Source organism: Orbicella franksi, chromosome 5, assembly GCF_964199315.1.
Source record: "Orbicella franksi chromosome 5, jaOrbFran1.1, whole genome shotgun sequence".
Classification (NCBI taxonomy): domain Eukaryota; kingdom Metazoa; phylum Cnidaria; class Anthozoa; order Scleractinia; family Merulinidae; genus Orbicella; species Orbicella franksi.
In genome coordinates, this window is record NC_138149.1 from 12350020 (window position 1) to 12373063 (window position 23044).

The 23044-nt window shown below is 39.7% G+C and overlaps 2 protein-coding genes across 2 annotated transcripts in view; one reads left to right on the top strand and one right to left on the bottom strand.

Annotated features, from left to right (window-relative positions):
* LOC145486261 (condensin-2 complex subunit G2-like) overlaps positions 1-23044 on the bottom strand; it is a 33222-nt gene that overhangs the window by 4826 nt on the left and 5352 nt on the right. Inside the window, exons 7-26 of the mRNA XM_081464888.1 lie at positions 22440-22534; positions 21837-21906; positions 21429-21521; positions 21019-21111; positions 19686-19811; positions 19138-19260; positions 18334-18390; positions 16318-16470; positions 15407-15538; positions 14377-14470; positions 13181-13273; positions 12234-12355; positions 11451-11528; positions 11234-11304; positions 10598-10766; positions 9947-10042; positions 8902-8982; positions 7916-8041; positions 7029-7123; positions 6466-6559 (exon numbers count right to left, since the gene is read on the bottom strand). Coding sequence (XP_081321014.1) covers positions 6466-6559; positions 7029-7123; positions 7916-8041; positions 8902-8982; positions 9947-10042; positions 10598-10766; positions 11234-11304; positions 11451-11528; positions 12234-12355; positions 13181-13273; positions 14377-14470; positions 15407-15538; positions 16318-16470; positions 18334-18390; positions 19138-19260; positions 19686-19811; positions 21019-21111; positions 21429-21521; positions 21837-21906; positions 22440-22534 — 2061 coding nt within the window. The remainder of the gene's footprint in view (positions 1-6465; positions 6560-7028; positions 7124-7915; positions 8042-8901; positions 8983-9946; positions 10043-10597; positions 10767-11233; positions 11305-11450; positions 11529-12233; positions 12356-13180; positions 13274-14376; positions 14471-15406; positions 15539-16317; positions 16471-18333; positions 18391-19137; positions 19261-19685; positions 19812-21018; positions 21112-21428; positions 21522-21836; positions 21907-22439; positions 22535-23044) is intronic.
* LOC145486269 (uncharacterized) lies at positions 2190-6449 on the top strand. The gene is made up of 2 exons (XM_081464904.1): positions 2190-2459; positions 3243-6449. Exon 2 carries the CDS (start codon positions 3254-3256, stop codon positions 6074-6076), a length of 2823 nt encoding a protein of 940 aa, XP_081321030.1. The 5' UTR covers positions 2190-2459; positions 3243-3253; the 3' UTR covers positions 6077-6449.

The window sequence follows — 23044 nt, forward strand, 5'->3', positions numbered from 1 at the left end:
GAGTCAATGGCATCACTGTCATACTCATCATTGTCACTTTCATCCGTTTCACTGCTGTCAGTACTTGCCCTGTTGTCATTTTGTGTCAATGTCCTGGCATTTCTCAGTATTGGTTGGCCAGCTCTGAGAGGACTCTTCTGCTGCGAGCATGAATGTCTTACAATTGCCTTTACTTTCTCACTCTTGCTGCTTTTCAAATGCTGCTTCAGCCCGTGGTGGTTTGAGTACTTGTTTAGTTCTGGAACACGTAGCTTTTTAAGCTTGGTTAGATCTTCGCACAACTCAGTCCAAGGATAATCCTCCTCCCTACTTAACTTTGCCTTTTCTTCTACTCTCTTTTTCCTTTTAAATTCCAGCACTTCGAGATGCTGAAGATAATCCACCACAAACTTCGATTTGGCAATAAACTTATCTGCAAATAGAGCAACGCTCTCTGGGTCAGATAAAACCAGCCTGCCACTTCCATGCTCTTTCTTCTTTATATTGTTAATCCAATCGGGGAAAGAGCGCATTACTACATGAGCATCATGAAAGAGGCTCATTCCAAAATGCGCAATAATGGCGAAAGCGACGAGTCGTTTAAGAAAAGGTTTACAGCTGAACGATCCAGGCAGTTTGACATCTTACATGCAAAAGAAGCAATTTTTCTAGGTGCCGATGGCTGTTCAGAAAGGGCGAGTGAGTTTTCCATGCAAGGGTACCAGTTGAAGCCCAGTGATGGAAGAAAACTGAACTTCTCCATCAAAGAGCACAGAGCAATGGTGGAAAAGTTGAATGTCATATTGAAAGATGTAAAGGAACACGATTCCACACTCTTTCAGTCCAATGGGCTTGCTTTAAAGCAGGGCGAAGAATTTGCCCACAGTTTTAATGTAAAACAGATCAAATGTACAGAAGCTAAGTTGACGAAGGTCACGCAGGACATGGAAGCACTAGAAAATAAGAAGAGCAATTATAACAGCATATTCAAAGGCATACTCAAACAGCACATCAACAAAAGGAGAAGAAAAAAAGAAACCCGCAGAAAGTCAAATGAAAGAAAGAGGAAGCGGACTGAAAACAACGTCCAACGAGTTTATGGAATCTGTGTTGGAAACCCGCTAGGAAATGATCTTCCACAATGCCTTGTGTACCCTCCTAGAACGGCCGTCCCGGAAGAGTGTCTTAAAGTTGAGGATGTTGCCACGTCGATATTTAGAAGAGATGGGCCATACATCGCACAGCTCTTGGAAGGGAATTATTTCACCAATGCTGCAAGAAGCAGAATCACCACCAACCTTGAGCGGGAAGTCAGAGATTATGTTTACACCCTCATGTACCCTGAAGAGTACACTCTGGCGGAAAGCATTGCTGCTTCTTACAGCATTGGTGAAAGAGACTCCCATAGCAGCACAAGCGGCGACGAAGAACTCGACGACAGCGGAGATGAAGATGAGTGCCAGTGAAAGTTGCATTCGAAAATAACAGTGTTAAATACTTCTTTTCAGTAGCTACAAGTGCTTTTTGTCGCCAAACGTTTTTTTAAAGCAGAAGGAAAGTTTGTAATAAATTTATATCCTGCCTTCTATGTTTATTCTATAGCAATTTTTTTGATATTCAAACATTATGCCATTTTAAAGTTTTACTAAAATATTTCACGTGAGCCCCCCTTTTTCCCTTATTTTTTTGGGATGGCCCCCCCTCGAAAGCCATTTTTTTTCGCATGGCCCCCCCCCCCCAAATCCCACCAGCCCCCCCTACCTTATAAAAAATGAACGGTCCCTTGAAGGACAAAATGGTTATTAAAAAGTTTAACTGACATATTTAGGTTTGCGTGGTTTTGGCTAGTTCAGGGGAAAATAAACGAAGAGAACCTCCCAGAAGGCAAAATCAAAGTTCTTGGACGAAGTAGCGAGTACATGAAACCCATGCAAGTACGAGAAACCATAAACAGATTTTAAGTTCTATTTAAATATAGCAAGACATAACCCCTAAGACACTATTTTGTAACTTTACCGCATTATTACTTAAAATAACCCGACCTTACTCAAAATAGAAAACAACTGATTTTAGGGTCATTATCAGAGCGATTCTATACTTATCTCGGAGATCACAGAGCTGATATATGGGGTATCCCTTCACGCCTGTTTTATATGTAACCAAATCGCCCAAAGTTAGAATAGAGTGGGTCATAGTTCACGTTCATTTTCGTTTCGTTTGCTATACGTATCGTCCGCGAGGGGAACTTATGATTTTCACATTTGATTCTGGAGTGCCCTTCAGTAAACATTAGTATATTCAGTGGCGATACCGTGGGTGTTGGTTGTGTCCTTTAGAATTTACAACAGCTTGAGATCTCAATAGCTGAATTTAGACAGGAAACTTTAAACATGCTTAACTCAGCAAATCGGCAATCTTGCAATTGACAGCAAAGTCTGATGTCGCAAGGATCTTGAATTGATCGGAACTTCGCCAAATCGGTAAGTTTTACCTTGCTACAGGAAAGCTTTGCATTTAAATATTGTCACGCTTTGGCACTGTCGTAAAGAAACGAGTCGGACGAGATTCTACAAAGCTAACGACGGTATGAACTGAAATCTTAAGAGCTTAGGATCAGGTAAACGGATTTTGTAGACCACCGGGGAAGTTATGTCGACAGATTCGTTTATTTTCGATTGTATAGAAAGGACAGGGGGAAAAATGAGAGTGAATGATTCCCTTGAAGCGTTGGACGAAAATCTTCATTTTTCCAGGGTCGATTATCTTACAGTGAGTTCACGTACACAGTAGATGCTGAATTGAATTTCATTGCGTGTTATTGATACATCCTACTCAGTTCAACACAAATATTGACCACATGTTATCATCACTGAATTTATCGAATCTCTAACACATTAGCTAAGACTGGGAAAGAAAACTTTTGGCGACCTCAGGGTTTCTTGATAGTGTGTTATATGTAAAAGTAAATTTCATCTCTTACTTTGAGGGAAAATATTTTTAATAACTGTACACTTGTAGTCACTAGACCCAGTTAGAATGAAATTCTACCCAAACGACTTGGCCTTTCCGCTTTGCGTGATTCGCGCGACTTATGTTCATTTCGTCGCGTGCGTTCAAACAAGTCACGCAATAGGTTAATTGCTGCACCGATGAAGTGAATAACAACGAAAAATCCCATAATTTCTGTTTAATTTTCAATCTATTATAGTTATTCTGTCCTTGGCATGGACCTTTTAATCGGTATTTTTTGATTTCCACTACAGCACTTTTCACAATGGAATATACATCAGAACAATTAAACTTTTTTCGAATCTGTTACATCGCCTTTAATCTGTTCCCGAAAGGACTGCGAAAAATCTCCAAACAAGAATGGGATTTCCGTTATAAAACCACAACCTTTGGAGAATGGAAAGACGTGCCACAGAATGGTCGGGACTTTTGTAGCAACGAATCTCGTAAAAGCCGTTCGAAGAATGCGCGATATCTGACGACTATACGGAACGGTAACACGGCAGAATGGGACTGTAGCTGTTTGTTTTTCGCGATTCTGTTCTCAGATAGCATTGGTACAACCCTAAGTGCAGCCATCAGGAGAGAAGTCGATGATCTTCGTCAAGTCCGAAATGACATTGCTCATAATGTTGAAGCCAAACTTACGGACGCTGAGTTCCAGAATTATGTTGCAAGAGTGTTGCTTGATTTCAACGCCTTGAGTCTTCCAGTAAGTGATATAGAGGAGGTTGAGAAGCAAACGAGCTTTCCCACCGCAGAAGTAGCCAAATTGTTGGTACAGGTTAGCAATCTCCAATCAGAGTTGACGACAACCAAATCTGATTTACAAGTGGCACAAGACACGATACAGAGAAAGGAAAAGCAGGTTGATTGCCTTACTCAAGAGATTAATTCTAGAGTTGAGTCGTTCTGTGATCTCACTTTCAAGCCATCTCACAAAATCATCAGACGCTCAAAAGACGTCACAAGGATTATGACGAAAATGCAAGAGCTTGACGATAGAAGTAATGGAGCAGTCAGTACCATTTACTTATCAGGAAATCCTGGATGTGGCAAAAGTCAAACTGCGCGTCAAATTGGAGAAGATTTCTTTGCAATGAGAGCGGGTGAAGGTGAAGATCTGACATTTGTAACAACCCTGAATGCAGAAACTCTTGAAACACTGACTGACTCTTACATTTCCCTGGCGAAACAGCTGGGAATCACGGAATACGCTCTCACCAACCTAGCTGCCCTGAAGGCCAACAGCGCAAGCCAGTCGATTCAGCATCTGAAGCTTTTGATTTTCCCAAAGTTTAAACAGTTCTCCAAGTGGTTGATAATAGCAGACAACGTCGTTGAACTGTCCTTAATTCGTAGCCATCTGCCTCAAACCGCCAGTGAAGAGTGGGGTCACGGTCAGGTGCTAATAACAACTCAAGACAGCAGTGCAATTCCTTCAAATGCTCCTCATACTTACCATGAGTCACTCAGTGCAGGAATGCAGCCCGAGGACGCAGTAGAGTTGCTGAAACAAGTATCGCAAATTTCAAATCACGAGCAGGCTGAAAAGGTTGCTGAGGTTCTCGAGTATCAGCCGCTTGCCTTAGCAGCTGCTGCGTTTTACGTACAAACTGTTGTGAGTCATGGTTCTCCAACTTACAGCTGGGAAAAATACCTGGAAACATTTGTTAGTGGCGAAAGAGAAGGAACAGAAGAACCACTTGCCAAAGAAAACACAGCTTACTCGAGTACGATGACAACAGCAATTAGAATGGCATTAGACAGAGCTTCGAAAAGCGATGAAGTTCTCCATCAGATATTTCGCCTTCTTTCGCTATGTGCACCCGAGTCTCTTCCAATTGAGGTCGCTGTTAACTTCGTCATAGCTCGTACTACGGGAAAACCAAACGAACTCATCAAGGCTACGATTTTAAAATCGTCCTTGATTACTTGCTTACATGGCGAGAACGAAGAACCGGCGTATATAAGGGTGCATAACATTGTTCACGAAGTACTCCAGAGAGTTTCAACGTTTGATGGGGAATTCATAGCGTCTATATCTGAAGCGATCAAGAATTTTCGCTTTCTCACTCTTATAGAGAGTAACCATTTGTTTGAAAATGGGAACGCGTGTGCAAAGTTACGAAGAGTTGCAAGCCATTGCAAAATGCTACATGAAATTCTCACCAGTAAGTTCGCATCAAAGGATACTTGGGTGAAGAATTTAGAACCCTTCATCAGCGCAGACAATGTTGCCTCGTGGCTTTCCTCAACAGCAGCTGTTTGCTGTGACCTCAGCAACCCATCAGACGCCGATCTCTTTTCTACATCAGCCTGTGAACTGGTACAGTACATTAGCAGTACGCGCGATGGAGAGCTGTTGAAAGCTGACATCTGTGCAGTCCACGGTCGTGTCCTGTCGCTACAATGCGAGTATGAATTATCATTCACTTTCTTTGAAAAGGCTAAGACCATTTCTAGATCAATTCTCGGAAAGGAACACGCTGCCGTTGCAGGAAGCTATATCAACCTCGGAAATGTTTTGCGCAAGCTTGGAGACTACAGCGAAGCAAAAGAACACTACATGAAAGCACTGATGATTACAAAGAAGATCTACGGCGAGGAACATGCCGACGTAGTAAGGAGTTGTAATAATCTGGGCATTGTTCACAGTGACCTAAGACGACACACTAAAGCCAAAGAATTCTTCGACAAAGCACTGATCATTGGAAAGAAGATCTACGGTGAAGAACATGCCGAGGTTGCAAGAAGTTATAACAACTTGGGCAATGTTCACAGTGATATGGAACAGTACAGTCAAGCAAGAGAGTATCACGAGAAGGCCCTGACGATTAGAAGAAACATTTACGGAGAAGAACATGCCGAAGTAGCAGGAAGTTATAACAACCTGGGAAACGTTCTACGAAACCTTGGTCAGGACATTCAAGCCAAAGAATGCCACGAGAAGGCACTGAGGATTAGAAGAAAAATTTACGGCGAAAGGCATGCAAAAGTCACAGAAAGCTATCACAACTTAAACCTTCTTGACGGTGGCTTTACACATCATTATCAAGCTAAGTCGAGCATTTGCACTATGTTGTAATATGATGTACACCAGAATCGGGCGCAGCCCTCGCCAACAGACTGTTTTAGATTGACATATAATCTAATTGTGTTAATATAAATCTATACTAGTCGTTAAAACTAAACTAGAGAATTATCTCAATCTTCTTCACAGGCACTTCGCAAAGAAGAGACCGTCACTTTGGTAGCAACCACACACTGCTAGGCTACTCACTATCTACAACAGAATAGATAGTGAGTAGCGTAGCCAATCAGAGTACGGCATTTGAGATAGCTAGACGATTTATACGGATAGAAGCAATTGTCACTTATTTTATCTCTTCCAGAAAGAGTTTGTCCTATCCGTATTGTCGACAGACAAGGACAGAATGAAATTAAATAGATATCTAGGAGCTAAGCATAATTTACCTCGACAAGGTTTACCACCAAACAACTAATTTGTTCATCCTCATAGCCACGTTTGGTGCTCTCAGCTGCCTTGTGTGATACGTTCTGAAGATCACTAACGAAAAGACAACAATTGTCAAAGAGAGCACATCTATAGCAGCTTCTTTTTTCTTTCTTTCTCCGCTGATAAAGGAATATAATGCCTTTTATTTTTGCACGGAAAATATCACTTAACGCAATTTTTTGGCGAAAATTACAAACTGCGAACGTCAAGAATAAGCTAATTAAAACGTAACAAAGGTTCAGGATTCTTTTTGAACTTTTACACAATTTCAGTGATCATAATTTGCGAAACACTGTTCAAAAATGTGTTCTATTTCTATCCATTTCGTCAAGAAAATTTTTTCGGTATACTAACGACTAAGTAAACTGAAATTTTTTGGGGGGGGGGAAGTGGTGAAAAACGTTGTGGACAAACATGTTGCAATGATTACACAGCAACGTATTACTTTCCAAGACAAGGAACGGGAAAACGCTGAAATGGAACATGTCAGTAGATAAACGAACGCCTTGAAGGTACCTACCTATCAGTATTCATTATGGGTAGTAAAACTCTGTCTGCCCACACCAGAACATTTTCCATGGCCGCCATAGCACCTCCATAATCCTCATTCTTTTCCTAAAAGGAATTTGAGAAAATTCAACAATGTTTTATATGAAGTGCTACCTTTGACAAAGGGCACATTGAGTTAAGGCTTTGGTAAGCCCGGAGTTAGGGCGAATACGCCTGAAGGGACTTGTTGTAGGGACGTGTAGCAGGTTCATAAATACAATGTGTACACAGACAAGCAGGGACATGTGACAGCGACAAGCCCTTTTATCATAAACTTCGGAAAGTAATGACCGTCTTTACTTTCGGAATTAGCAGCCTTTGGAGCTCGTCACTTGCGGGGACTCGTTCTTTTCGGGGAACAAAACACGTTATATGAAGTTGGTCGGACTGAGTTCTTTAGGAAATAAAAGACAGAAATTCGTAATGCTTTAAGGAGAAGGTCACTCCTAAAAGCTTACTTTTTTGTCTCCACTTCTAGCAAGCAAACATTGGGCTTTTCCACTCACCGAAGTTTCAACGTCTAATGTGCCTGCTACCCTGAAGAATTTTTACAATTTTTTGACGTTACTTTCGGGGAGTCGTTACTTTCGAAAGTTTACGGTATGCCCACACAGGACGAATCCCTGCACATTATGTACCTGCTCTAATGTCTCTACAACAAGTCTCTTCGTGCATAACTGCTTCTTGGTGGGTAGCCGTGCAAAAAAGAAAACATGTTTTTGGAACAAGCACATTTCCATGTAGCATTACTTCAGAAAACTAAGGTGCGTGTACATAAACATTGTGACCCACCTATACTTACGGACAATTTCGACCGTTTCACCCTTTGGAACCGACAGTAACTAATTCTATACTAACCATGTGATGCAGATGGATCTCTGACAAACAGTAAGCACGGAAAGCCTTCTGGAAAAATTCCTCATCGCTTTGAGACAGATTCTCCTGCGTTGACTGACTTGATGTAAGACGAGCTTCAATTTTTGCCTAGTAAAATGATAGTACTGCAGTAAATCTATGTGAGTCGACGTTGTCAGCTAAACTTGTAACGCGTGACCGTAAGGCATGTGACTGTATTACGGGTGTGCAAGACCTTTCGGGTATGTGTCATCTTGAACATAGCTTTATAAAAAAGACGCAATGGTTCAAACCTCCGATGTGTGTTTTAAGGTAGTCTTCCAGCAGCCAAAAGTTAAGAGAATATGCACGGAAGGTGACAGATACCATTAACCTACACTAATTTTTTTTCCTTTCCCCTGTTGTTAAAAATAGACCGCCTGATCCGGTTATTAAGATACCATCAAAATTATTTGCTTCATGACTACTTAAAAAGACACTTTCTCACAGATCATGGAACAACTTTTCAAAGCGCAAGTAAAGTAAAGTAAAGTAAAGTAAAGTAAAGTAAAGTAAAGTAAAGTAAAGTAAAGTAAAGTAAAGTAAAGTAAAGTAAAGTAAAGTAAAGTAAAGTAAAGTAAAGTAAAGTAAAGTAAAGTAAAGTAAAGTAAAGTAAAGTAAAGTAAAGTAAAGTAAAGTAAAGTAAAGTAAAGTAAAGTAAAGTAAAGTAAAGTAAAGTAAAAGTTTTCTTAGTACATTGTACACTGCTACTGCTTCTCGCCAGTTGGCATTATGGATCTTATGATGCCAATTATCAGAAAACAATTAATAGCTCTTTCTTTCGTCAGTAAGAAAAAGGGAAACCGTCTTTCGTCATAAAATACAAATATAATCAAGTTTTACTTTGCTTGTTTAAAAGCAACACCGTGCAAACACTTCTATAACCCACGATTTCCACATAGCTCCAACAAAAGGAAAATATTAGAAGCGTCTAAATTTTAGAAGTTTACCATTATCTGTTTCAGACTATCAGCAATCTGTCGCAGTTTCTCATAAGATTCTTGCACTGCTGTGCGGCAAGTAGGCTCGCCCTGAACAGAGAACAAACAATGATCAAATGAATAACCCAAGGCCAACTGAATTGCAAAAGGATTTAAACAAAAAGATTAGCTATCTAATTATCCATTGAGAACAGAGCAAAAAAGGCATTAGAGTTTAGGTAGCCTAAGGATGATGTCAAATGAAAAATTCAAATCACAAATTCAGTGAGTGGATGTATTATTAATTTTTGGGAAGCCATAAGGAAAATCTCTTGTAATAACGAACACGAAAATGGGGTAATCTGAAGTAAGTTAGTCGTCTTCTTAAATTTTTGAACGACAAGCTCGGAAGAGACAAAAACAAGATTCGAAACCTTTTTAGTTTTTAGAGCACTTTTTGTTATTGATTCTTGTGAGTGTTTATGATAACTGTAATTCGTAATTTATGTGTAATATAGATAGTTCTTTTCAGTTAGCTATTTTCACCTGTTGTAATTTCTCTTTTTGTAAGTTGTTATATTGTATTTTCATGTTTTTAATTGTATTGTATGTTAATTTTTTTTTCAGTGACTAAATAAGGCTTCTCTATTTAACAAATGAGGAAGCCTAAGCCGTGTGTTACACTGTGGTAGAACACGACGGGCATTTGAGAACATGAGCGAAATGTAGAAAACACAAGCCGTAGGCGAGTGCTTTCTACATTTCTCGAGTGTTCTCAAATGTCGGGAGTATCTTATCACAGTGTAATACACGGCTTAGGTTTCTTCATTTGCTTTATGACATAGAGGTAATGTGGCGAAAAACAATAAAACACGCCTTTTCTATGTTTTACACTCTGATAAAACACAGGTTTTTGACCAATTAGAGCGCGCGCAGGGTCCTATCTATGTTATAAAACATTTTAAAAGCACAGGCCAATTTTCCATCAATAGTGCGAGTCCACAAGAATCCACGCCGCCCTTCTGGCTTGGGTATTGTTGAGAGAAATTACCAACTGATCCAGACCCATCCTTACCATAATCCAAGAAAGAAAATCAAGCGCCAAGACGTGTTTGTTGTTGGAAGGGAGTTGAAAAGTCACCGACTTCTTTCTTTGCCTTGTTTTCTGTCCCTGAGGTGCGGGGAAAAAAAGTTACGTTCAACCTTTTTCTTTGGTTCTTGCAAAACACGAAAAGAGGCTCTTGGTTACACGACACAGTTTATCTGTCAGTCAAAAACTGAGCTTACAGTTCTGGGTTGTGCTCTTAAAATAAGTACAGTTTGCGGAATTGCCCACACAACAGAGTGGTATTCCGATAACAAACGAGACAGGGAAAAGAATCATATGCTGTAATTATATGAACTGCATATCTATAGAGAATGTAATATGGAATTTCAGTAATTGGAGATAAACTGAAAAAATTCGTGCTTCAACGGGATTTGAAATACTTGTTTTGAAATCATTGCTTCCACGTTTACTGGTGAGATGTTGTATGTAAGCACATCAAATGCAATGCCAAAAAAAGAAAAAAAATCAAAACAAAGAGAAGAAATAGAAACGTGTATAGTATGCGAAAATGGGAGCGCCGAGTCACATTTATTTTTGACTTTTTTAATTCATAATTCTCTGCCCGTACCCGTAGTTAGTGATACCAAGTGATAGTATTCTAAGCGTGATAATCATTACCGTTTTTGTGTCCTTCACTGTTCCACTCATTCCAGACGTGATCCACTCGTTGATAAGCTGCAGTACCTCAGTGACTCTGTCCCAGGCACACAGGCAATTCAACAACGGACCATACTCAGTGTCGACTGTACTTGCAGGCAGGGTGTGTAGAGATGACAGGCATTTGGCACTGAAAATAATAATCAGACAAAAATCATCGGATTTGTGTGTTAGGTTTGTCAGTTCGAAGGTGTGCAAGGAATGAATGAAAATTAACACTTCGTAGTTAAGTTCGACGTGCCTATCGAAATAAATCACCATTTAAAACAAATGAAATAACAGCATATTTCATCCTTGTGCCTTTTTTTGACCGCGTAAGGCGTTAAACTTTTCCGCAAAAACCTTACTACGTAAAGACCAAGACAAAAATGGAGTTTATGTCGTCCATAGGCCTGGAAAACTGAGAAAATAAACACCAAAAATTTATTGAAATCACAGTGTATTCTGTCCTTACTTTCGTCGATTGAGCAGTGAAAAGCGAGCAGGAAAAATTGCTTGCCACCTAATTTTCTCTACGACATTATTTCTGACAACCTGAGAATTTTAAGAGACATAGGCAATAGCCTTTATCGTCAAAAGGTAATTTGATCAGAGCACCTGAACACTGGCAGTGATGAAGATGGGAGGAATCCGGCGATCACCAAACAGGCGGCTTGCATGCGTGGATTCTGTAAGAGAAAAAATAATAAGCGATTGGTTCTACAAGGCTTAATATATCGCTTTTTATACTGAGGTGAATCAATCTTGTGTTTTGCTAGCCTGATGAAATCGCAGTCTCTTTTCTCACATTCAAATTTTTCCAAAGATCTCATACCTTAAATGCTCCAAACAGCTTTGGAAGCGCCCTTGTGAATTTCTCGACCAACTTGGTTTTTGTTGCTTCGTTGGCACTCTGCAAAACATGTTTAAGAATGAAATACACAGGAAAATTTCCCTGGATCATTTTGTTTACGTTGTTCTTACGAAGGCAATCAGATGCAGCTATGCATTGCAACGTCTATTTATTCCTTGTCATGATATAAGATATGTGTTGTAATGTGTTTAGGCCAGATGGTATTATCAACAATATGCACTTTGTACAAGTAAAAACTCATATATTTGAACTGCGGGATAAATTTTTAAAAAAATCCCTCACTTTTCTCTGACTGTAAAGCAATTTTCACTGACCATGCAGAATGATTATTCTTGCCATGAATCAACAAAAATGAGGATGGCTCAGATAATTTTTTAAAACTTGTCTATACGAAAACATCTAATAAAATAACTTGCGGCAACTTAAAGATAAAATTCCCCGACTTTTCACCGACTCTGAACAGGGATTTAGAAATTCCCTGACCTGACACAAAACTCCCGGACCTTGAATAAAATCTAATTTTCCTTGCCCTTTTTCCCTATGCGATACCGGTACAGTGCTCTACCAACTGAGCTATCAAGCCAACTGGGAGCTGGTCACTTTGTGAGTTCGTAATATACCCGTAGATGGTGAAGATGTAAAAGTGACTATCCTCGAAATATCCTCCTCTTTTTTTTGTTTTTTTCCTTTCATGTTTAATGCTTCAATGAATTACCCTGACATGTAAAGAGTCATGAATTGTACCTTGTCCAGTTGGTCTTTGATGCCTCCCCAGCAAATGGCTATAGTTTCGGCCATTCCCGCTAAGGCACTGGCATTGCTTGTGTCCACACTTTCTACGCCTTCTGCATTTTCCTTGTCCTCCGCTGACCAAGAAATTGAATTACCATCAGCCAGGTTGTTCAAAGCCCGATTAGGCTAACCCAGGATTAGCATGAATTTTGATTTCAGTTTTGTAACTCGTCAGTTTTGTAACTTTTCTTTTCCTGCGTTAGCGTTAACCGTCTTTCGAACAACCCGGCCCTGATTGAAAAGTGTTTGTTTACAGAGTTTTTCATGGCAAACGTAACGTGACGTCTAAATAACAAATTCTGATTTACATGTAGTGGATAAATGTTGTGAAATTCGCGACATTTCTGATGCAGTCGCAATCCAGAAGGACACTGTCGAATACACTCGCTTTCGGAACAGGGCAAACAAGTTCTGTGAAATGTAACCTAGCGTCTGCATGGAAGCGAAGTTGGGTTGATCTTGTGATGACAGAGATTAGAAACTGGTTAGCATGTTAACAAAATCATTTGCATTTGAAAACTAACAAAGATTGTATCACAACAATGCCAAGTCTAGCCTTGCTTCTGTTCAAAGGCTCGACTGCTAAGCACGGAACTGTAAATAGGCTATTCAGTGGCAGCCCCAGGACTGACTCTGGAACAAACTTCAAGATAACATAAACGACATGGACTCGATCACTTCTTCTAACAGGTAAGTAACTCCTTAAAACTATTTTCCTCAAGATTAGTATACTGTATGAGTTTGGGTGGAACTAATGTTAAACTATAAAGCTTGGTAGAAACGCACAGTTGCCTTGGTCGGGGATGGAACATGAAAAGTCAATGCTAAGCTTTGTATGCTCTGAAAGCTCCACATAAACAGAAGATGATGGAGTTTTGATCAAGATGGAGTTGACGAACCTTGGCTATCAGTTTCCACAGAGATGTCGCTCTCATCACTTCCATTCTTTGCAAGCTTCACAAGGCAATTGCAAAGAAACGCCATAAACTTGCCTGGAGCAACAAACCAATAAAGAAATAGAAATAAGATGGAGCAGTTGCTTCAGGAGAGACAACTGACAAAGTACAAAACCTAGTAAACATAGCTCTTGACAGACTTAATTTTGGATTATTTTTTTTTATATTACACACTACGTGTTCCAGCAAGAAGCCAGATAAAGCCAGAACTAAATTAGACCCAATTAATACTTCGTACGATCTCGCTAGTATTAATTGATTTGAACAGATGTACTTTGTAGTCCATGGAAGCAAAGCAGCCCTACCTTGCTTAAATAAAACTGATTTCAGCCAGATTTCTGGGAGAGATAAAAATTTGGCCTTATCTTAAGGCTTCCTCCGCCTCTTCCCACTGGCATTTTTCTTTGATAAAACACCATCCACGATTACCCCCCCCCCCCGCCCCCTCCACGTCTGTTAAAATCTTGACATGTGAAATAAAATTACACCCCGTGCTACAAAGCACCCAAAATGAAAGAGGCTTTGCTACTTTACTGGTTGTACAAGCACAACAAAATCGTTGAAAATAATACCCGATTTAATCATGGTTAAATGGCAAGAGAAAATCTAAATTGACGATATGCCCCACGGCCCTAACTGAATAAATCTTACAGATACTACAGTGACGTGCCTGTACTTTCATGTATGAGCCATCGAGCTTAAGTCCGATTGAAACAAAAATTGCTTTAACCTTAGTAAAAACGTAACTTCTGTTTCCTATCCACTTCATCGTCCATAAATAACTTACAAGATATTACTGATGAACACAATCACCATTAATAGGCTAAACTCAGGATTCTCAGCCCTTATTCTTCCTTTGGGACCATAGTCTCCTTCGTAGCCGTTATTAGGGTCGTCACGCAACACGTGGGGGAGAAGCGTTGCGTGACGACCCTAATAACGGCTGCGAAGGAGACTATTGTGACCCAGGGTTACAAAGGGTTTGCGTGACGAGTGATAAGGGCAAAAACGAGTCTGTGATGCGTGAAAAGTAACTAAAAGGCAAATGCGATTCGCGAATTTCCGAGTAAATCTATTGTTGTGATCCCAGATGCCAAATGAAATACCGGTATGATAAGGATCACTTATGCTGTAGATACCTGTTGCAGACACTGTTGTGTGCAGATGTACATACTGATAGAATTTCCTGGCAGCCACAGGGTTGGATTGCCATAACGCTGAACAGCGGGTCACCTGCATGTTAAATCTTATAACATTAGTGATCAGGATGACAGGGATACAGTAGACGAAAGAAATGTTCTGCCAAACATGAAGAAATATGGAGATTATACAATAAATAACCCGTAAATATTATTAACCAAGTGAAATACAGTTCAACCTCTATTAAACCGCCACCCTCGGGAAATGGATAGTGGCCGCTCTGGCCGTTTAATAGAGGTAAAACAATAGAAAAACCCTCATCGGGACTTTGATTACTGGCCGCCCAATAGGGGTGGCCGCTTGATAGGGGTTTGACTGTACGAAGAATACATACAGTACGTCATAAGTATTCTTTGGTATTTCACTTTGTTCAGTCCTACCTGATTGGGTTATTTAATGTTAACTTGCACGTGACATGGTTTAACATGCTTCACCTCTGCTATGGTGTATGCATCGTCTGGCTGTTCAGATTCCAGCCAGGATGGCTGCTTAGCTGAGCATATCCTGCGAGACAGAGATTCCCTTCTCTGTCTGCAAAGAGAAGTGAATCCTTGCCTTGCAGGGTAGCTTACGTGTAGCAATACATATGAGCACACATCTCTCTTTTTATATGGTCCATAGTTTTTCCATGCTTCAGGGACATCTCAGATTCAATTGATTCGACTCACTACACCTTTCAGGCATGGTCACTTGACTGTTGTTTAGTTCTGAAGTTTTGCTGGCAAGTTGAAGTACTAATATCAATGTGGAACACTACACGAATCTCTAAAGAGCTGCATCGCCAACAAGGTAGTTTGTTTCCTACACCGCTTTGATTAGGAAGAGGATGAAATGAAATCACGAAAACTGACATTGGTTTCATGATTCAAGGTCAAGCATTTTGTAAATAATATAATAATGTAACACGCTATCTAGATTAAGATGTGGCAAGTTGTCCCTCAATTCTACAATTATGGTCATTGAGCTCACCTGTACGTCAACTCCCTTGGATATCGGATGAAATGAATTGACGAGCAGTTTAACGAGTCTCCTGATCACTGAAGCAGACTTTTCCACCTCCAGTTGAGCGAGTAACTGCTCCAAGGGAACTATGTTCCAGAACTGTGACAAGTGCAAAGGCATCGGTAGTTGTTAACAGTTACGGCAATTTCTTATTACGGTAGCAACATATAAAACGAAATGCACCGTTTAATATAAGAGCAAAGAATAAGACATAGATTCTTGATGCAATGCAATGCAAAAAAAAAAGAAAGAAATGCAACAGACTTTGCTGAAGATCAAAACTTAGCCTACAAACAATTTAACAAATATATATATTTTTTCAATGTTGATTCCTTTTAGCTGGATGTAGAATCGTTACTATTAAATGACAACCAGCTTAGAATAATAATAACAGTTGCCGGCATCGAGATGCAATAATGAACTAGATAGCACTAGACTTCTCAGTTAATGACTTGCCCCGAGGGAACACTGAGTTTTGTTTCCTCAAGACTCTCAATGTTCCCCTCGGCTTTGCCTCGATGAACATTAAGGGTTTTGGGGAAACAAAACTCACTGTTTCCTTCGCGGCCAGTCATTAAGTGCTTTGTTTTTATACATCTCAACTCAAAAATAGAAAAAAAATTGCGAAAAAAATTATTTGCTCGACGCCGACTAGCACACCAATTTGCCCTGGCTTCAAGGAGCACGACCTGATCGCGTGCAAGGCGAAAGTTCAAGTTGTTGTTTCCCTAGGGAGTTAAAAAGTTTAGTTGGCCTTAGGGAGTTAGAGAGTTTTGGCCCACGACACGTGACACGTTCTCCTCCAATCGGAAAACGTATTTGAGTTGGGAGGTATAACAATAACTATTAACTACAGCACTCGGACACTGCATACCAACCTTAATTGCTTTGAGTCCTTTCACAAGAAGCAGGACATCAAGAAAAGCCACACGCACTTTCTCTGACTGATCATGTATCAGATCTTGCAAATTACTCAGCATAGACTTTAGGAGTGGGTGGCTGAGGCGATTGTCCAACAAGAATTTCAAGCCCTTGAAACATTTGTGAAGATGTTAGTACGAAATGACTACTCTATATCGGACTGAGATGCTGCTGACCTTCTGGACAGTGGCTACTCTTGGCCAGAATCAATTAGGTGGAGATTGTAGGGAGGCCTCAAAAGGACTCAGTGAAGTCATTTAATGAATACACATCTCAAGATGAAATATCCCGGCTGCTCTAAGAAGATGAACTACTATTAATAATTTAGTGCGTTAGAAGTCTACAGTAGAACAACAAATGTTCAGTATACGACTGAAGTGTTGAGGCACCTCACTGTAAAATTCACTTTCTCAGAGTCTTTGTTTTTCTTTCCTTAAGGGAGTTTTAACATAGTTCTAACTTCTAAACTTCTTTTCAGGGTGCCTATAAATTTTACTTTTGCTGTTGTTGATCATTTGTCATTGCTTTGTGTTTACTTTTCCAACTTGTCGCATCTATTCATTTACATACTGAGTAAAACTTTTATTGTATTATTGTATCTCCATGGCTGTGTAGACCACCGCACCCATACAGCAATTGAATGGCAGGGGCGGGGGCGGGGGGGGGGGGGGGTGGTGGTGTTGGTGGTGGGGATGGAGGGAGTGAAGGTATCGAAGAACTATCGCTACATGTACAGCTAAGTATCAATAAACGTTTGAAGTTGTATTTCAGTAGCATTTTGGAATAGATAAATATAGATTCAATTGAGACCTTGAGCTACTGTACTGTATTTTAATTCCAAGCTTTCTCCGTTCTATGGCATCATCATTCCCTGATGATGCCATAGAATGGCGAAAGCTTGGAATTAAAATACAGTACAGTAGCTCAAGGCCTCAATTAAATCAATATGTTTATCTTTTGTTAAGTATTGTTTACGTGTCTCCACTTCTTTTGTTGCTTATTGTCTCCTGCAGTCTGTTCGGGTGAATTGTAATGTAGCCTGCTATATTTACAAAATCGTCCTTTTAGTTAACTATTTTTGTCCTTACTGAAGGCTGGAAATGAAGAAATAAATGGCATAACCAACCTAACAGTAGCTGATCTCCAGTTAACTCTCGCAGTTTATCTCCACCCAGTATACATGCACAGCTATACATTTATAAATTATAGTCTTCATTTGGCACAAAAATATGCTCAGACATTTGTCCATGGACATTATCTGCTCTGAGAAGCAACAGTTTTCCGCGAGCGTACAGCAGCTCAAGGAGAACAGTGATCTTTGAGGAACAGGTAACGACCACGGACAAAACAACATCCGATCATATTGTCGAGCTAAATGGAGGCTGAAAATGGAAGCTGAAAATGGAGGCTGAAAATTGGGGAATATCACTCGAATATTCCCCAGGTTTAGTTGGGGGCTATCCAGTCTCATGATGTGTTTAGACAAATTGTACAAGTGAAAATATTTGAAGGATTATAAGCATGGTATCACTGCATTATGGAGAAAAATCTTAAACAACATTAAGGTCGTGTTCTATTGGGATAAACCGTTTCAACCGCAAGCGGTTTGAGTTGATATGGTTGACATTTCTCAATAGCACACTTTTCCAACTGTTTTCACTTGAAACGCGGTAAGCCCTGGGAATAGTCCTTACACGAGCTACAATCACGTGACACAATCACGCAAATGCTCTTTCAACCGTTTCAACCTGGTTTGAGGCCGGTTGAAAAAGTTGATCAACCAAACCAACTGAAAATGGTTTTTCCCCAGTAGAACACAAAAAACCCAACCAACCAGAAACGGTTGTACTGAGTACTGGGTGAAAACTGTGATGCACCATCAAAGTCAAAGTTACATTTCTGCACTAATAAGTAGCAGTATTATATATTTGCTTTTAATATTTTGGAACTGTCTCAACAAAAATATGTATTACCTGAAACACAGCCACTCTGACGGCACAAGAGGAAGTGTCAAAAGCCAGATCAGTTACCTGAATAAATACATGCAAAGGACTGAAGACATGATTAACAATGCTTGAGGTCAAAATTTACTCTAAGCTTCATTTTCAATACTTTATTTTTATTATTGCTTGTGCTGTATTTCTTTTATAACAGAATTTGGAGGTACATTTTGAGGACAATATCCTCAAATTGCATGTCTTCGTGTGCACTGGGCAACCAGACCACATATGCAGCAGGTACAATGTGAGGTTATGAAGGACGACAAACCAATTGCAAGCATTGGCTGATTGCAAATAATTAAAGCAATTGAAATATTCAAGCTTATTTAAATCAAATGTGGTTACTAATACATGTCTGATAAACTTTAAGAAATTAAAACAAGGTTGCTTAGCACTGTTCATTCCCTCCACAAAGTACTCAATTCTCTTTGCCTAGTGGTTTCTACATTGTACCATTACTTTTAAAAACACTGTCGTAAACATGGAGAATGGTTTGAGCCCAGGAGCCCTGGTGAGGGCAGCATTGATCACGATTGCAACTTGCTGTGGTATGCTGTTGATCCATGTAGCTGATGTTTGGGCAACCTGAGCGAAGTGTCAGTGTTGGTGCAGCGTACATGTAAGCATATAATTTCTTGACTCTAAAGAATAATGACTTTCAAGTCACCAAGAAACAATAGTCATCCTCAGCTAAAGACGTCTCTCCCCAACTCAATCAAAATAGACAAATTAATTACTTAGACCCTTATCATGCTGATCCCGGAGGGTTTCTCTTACCAGTGTCATGAGAAACATCTTAATGATGTGTGCTGGGATAAGCTCCCAGAATATCCCTGTGATGCGGCAGACACCATGAATGGCAGTGGCCCTGACTGTAGGACATGGGTCTTCTAGCAGATCCTGTCCACAGTACAAACAATTAATTAGTCAAGACTAGTTAACATACATGTATAGCTGTAACTAGGCGCATGTAATTAATTACATTACATGATTGTAGTTAAACATGCATGTACATACCAACCCGACAGTAGACCCTTAGGAATTGTTATTCTATCATACTTTTCTGAAGTACACTGTACATGATGATCGCATTTATTTAGCTCCACTGTAATTTCTGTGCATCATGTTTATATAAATTATAGTGTCTACTTGTCATTTATTCACAACTTAGAAGTTATTGAGTCATCTGGACGCAAGATCCAAGGGTATGACTATCTCATCGCACGTGTAGACTATGCTAAGCTAATTTGCACATCTGTATGATGTAGTCCCGATTGGCTACAATGTACAGACCCATGCTCAGTTGAACTTTAATATACCGGTACCTTCATAATGTCAAACTGCTTCTGCAGGAGTGCATCAATCTCTTCATTAGCCGCATCTGGATTTTGCAATGGGAAGGTATCTGTCAACAAAGCTGCTGCGTTAGCCCTGACCATAGGATTTGCAACCTACATGTAGGGGGAAAAAAAACAAAAAAAAAAACATGAATCACACGCATATTCCTAGTTGGTTTTTGAATATGACTAACATGAATGCACTGGGTCGTTATGGTCAAACACTAGCAAAAGAAAAAAACAGGTACATGTGTAGTAAGCATTACAAAGCCAGTGACCAGGGACAGGGGAGAGGGCTACTTCCTTAAATTTACTTCTGGGGTGTGCCACTGACTCCCTGAGAATCTGGAGCTGTTCAACACAAACAAAAGATAAATTTGCAGCTTTATTCCAGACAAAAATTCCAAATTAAAAATTAATGAGTTCATGAACCCTGTCTTAGACAATACTGAATACTACGTATGCTCAGTGTTATAAGTACAGTACACAATAAAAATTGCCCTCCAGGGTAGAAATACCAGATACATGACAGAGTGCCCACTTAGATTCATCTTTGGCTCAACAATTATGCCACAGGGGGAGTGCAGTTTCACATCTATTCTTGATCATGAGTCATAAGGGATTCTGCGAAAAAGGACCTTTTTCCAGAGTCAAAACTAAAATACAGTCGAACTTCCAGTTGCAACCACCTCTCCTCAGCAACCAGTTTTCCAAAATACCAAAGTTTCTAAATCCAATCACTATATTTGGAACCTCTTGTAAGTAATCACCTCTCATAAGTGACCGTGACCACATTTAGAGCTGAAAGTTTGAATTTTCTTTATTTGTTTTTAGCCTCTCGTAAGCGACCATTTGACGGATAATAAAGCAGAAATTGGATAATAAAATGTTGTACATTATCGCACTCCTGGAAAGTACAAGAGACAGCAATTTCTCAATGCAAAGCACCAGATTTTTTTCTCAAAATTGACTTTTCACATGAATAACACATTATTTTAAAACATGAGGTAAGTCTCTGCAGTTACCTTGTGCTAATGAGGCAAAATTTTGACCCAATACAGTCTAAGCCTTCGTAAGTGGCCACTTCCCGTAAGCAACCACCAAGGATTCACATTTTGGGTGGTCGCTTATGGGAGGCACTACAGCATACTTTTTCCCCTCTTCCAGAGAGAAAATTTTAAGATGATTTCAAATCCCTGCTCCAGGGTTAGAGAGCCCCCAAAAAACACACTGTTCAGTGTTGAGTAACTCACCCCTTGCCAGTTAACAAACTAAATAATAATTATGATGTAAACACTGATGGGCTATATCCAGTCCCTACCTTGAATGCTCTCCATATAATTGGTTCATACAACCTTAGAAGAGCTTCATCAACTCCTCTCTGCTTCTTTTGCTGATGAAAGTATTCCAACACCTGCATGCAGGGAAAAAAGCCAATAAAGCCCACAATAAACCTGTAGTAGAACACAGGCAACCCAAGCTCACCATGCAAGGAGATAACTCTTCACATCATGAGCTTGGGCCACCTGTGTGTAGAAGAATTTGTAGTATTATGGAATTCCTAACTAGAAAACAAGATATTTGACAAGTGAAAAATAACATTCTGAAATACAATGTACCACTAGCTACTAGGCCAGGCAGTTAATAAAACTTTAGTCCCAAGACCTGAATAACTGTGATTATTGAAGTGTTTTAATCTTAAATGTGAACTCTAATCTACAGCATGCTTACCTTCCGGAGTCTTGATGCCATGGACTGAGTTCCAGTGCGTTGGGCATGAACAGCAGAAAACATCAGATCTTGCAGACAGTTTTCCTCCAAAACCTGAGAAAAAATGTGACTGAGGTGAATTATTATTAACGCTTGCAATAAAGTACATATAAACCAGCTTAATATTGCGTACACAATGAGTTATCATTTTCATAATTCTCACTTCTCTGCATATGCTACAAGTAAAAGTTGACTTGAATGGTTACATAACAAAAATGTATGTTCTTGATGTTTGAGGATAGCAAAGAACATTAACTGTAAAACAATGATAAGTCACACAAAGGAAAATAGAATTATACTGTAGTGTACCATAGATTTAGGTTGGATTTATTGCAACTACCAAAGTGAAAAGTTAATCATCAGAAGAACCTTTAAGTAAGCTCCAGAAGCAACTCTCCAGGCACGGAAATAGACTTCGCCATAGAGACTGAGGACATTCCTGTGTGTAAGATTCCACAGCGTAAGTTTGTTCTTTCCACATACATCAAGATTTTTATCCCTCCTTCCTTAAAACCAATGGCATTCTAGTAAACACTTGCATTAGCTGCTGAATTTGCAGTTTTTGTCACTGATCTGCTCAGAAACCTACATGTACAATATTGAGACCCCTGTAAGTGGACTGCGAGTATGATAAACAACATGTGGGGTTACTCATCATCATTAGTCCCTCCAGGGTTCAAAAAAAGTGCTGTCAGGTCTGGGACTAGTACATTTTCCTCCTGGGCGATGGGGAAGGGATTAGGCAAGACGTCTGCCAACTAAATCAATAAAACAGCAAACCAAGAATTGCCCAGGGCAAGCAAAATTTGAGAGCTACTTCTCTCATGGGTAAGCTGGAATTCAAGTTTTATTCGAGCCCTGCCCCAACCACAAATGATAAAAAACCTCGTGCTCCCGGTGAAAAAGTATACAAAAACATGATAATATTAACTTGAACAATTATATCATTATGGTACAAAGTATGTAACTTACAATGCACAGTAAGGAATCTGGTTTTTAATTGTCTTGTGGAACTCCTTTGATAGTTCAGGATTTAATCCAAATGAGTAACTCAGAAAACGTCGCCCCTGTTGTGAGAAATATTTGATTTACATGTAAGGCAAAGCCTTACCAATAGTAAAGGAGCATGCATTTTACTACAACTTTCAGTAGCACATGAATTCTGATCAATCAATGGTTTCATGTTTTGCTGCCATCAATCATGTCAGCGGACCTCTCAGAAAACAGCACTTTTCTTTAATGGGTTCAAAAATTCATGTGTGTGGGTTGTTATTGGAACATTTCAACCCATTTTGTTTACTTTTTTCCAAGGTTCTTCAAGGATTGATGGCAGCCGAATATGTAATTGTTGGTTAGGTTAACTTGCATGTTATTGAAAGGTGCAATAATCCATGTTAATAATTATGCAGGGCTTGACTTTCAGGAAAAGACCTTGGGGCCAGCTGGCCCTAAGTTTTCAAATTTACATGTAGTCCCTCAGCAAAAGTATTTCAGTGAAAAGCGTGAAAAGTTATTGCCCAGTGAAAAAAGATCAGTCGCTTTAGTGACCTCAGCAGTCGCAACGTCAAGCTCTGATA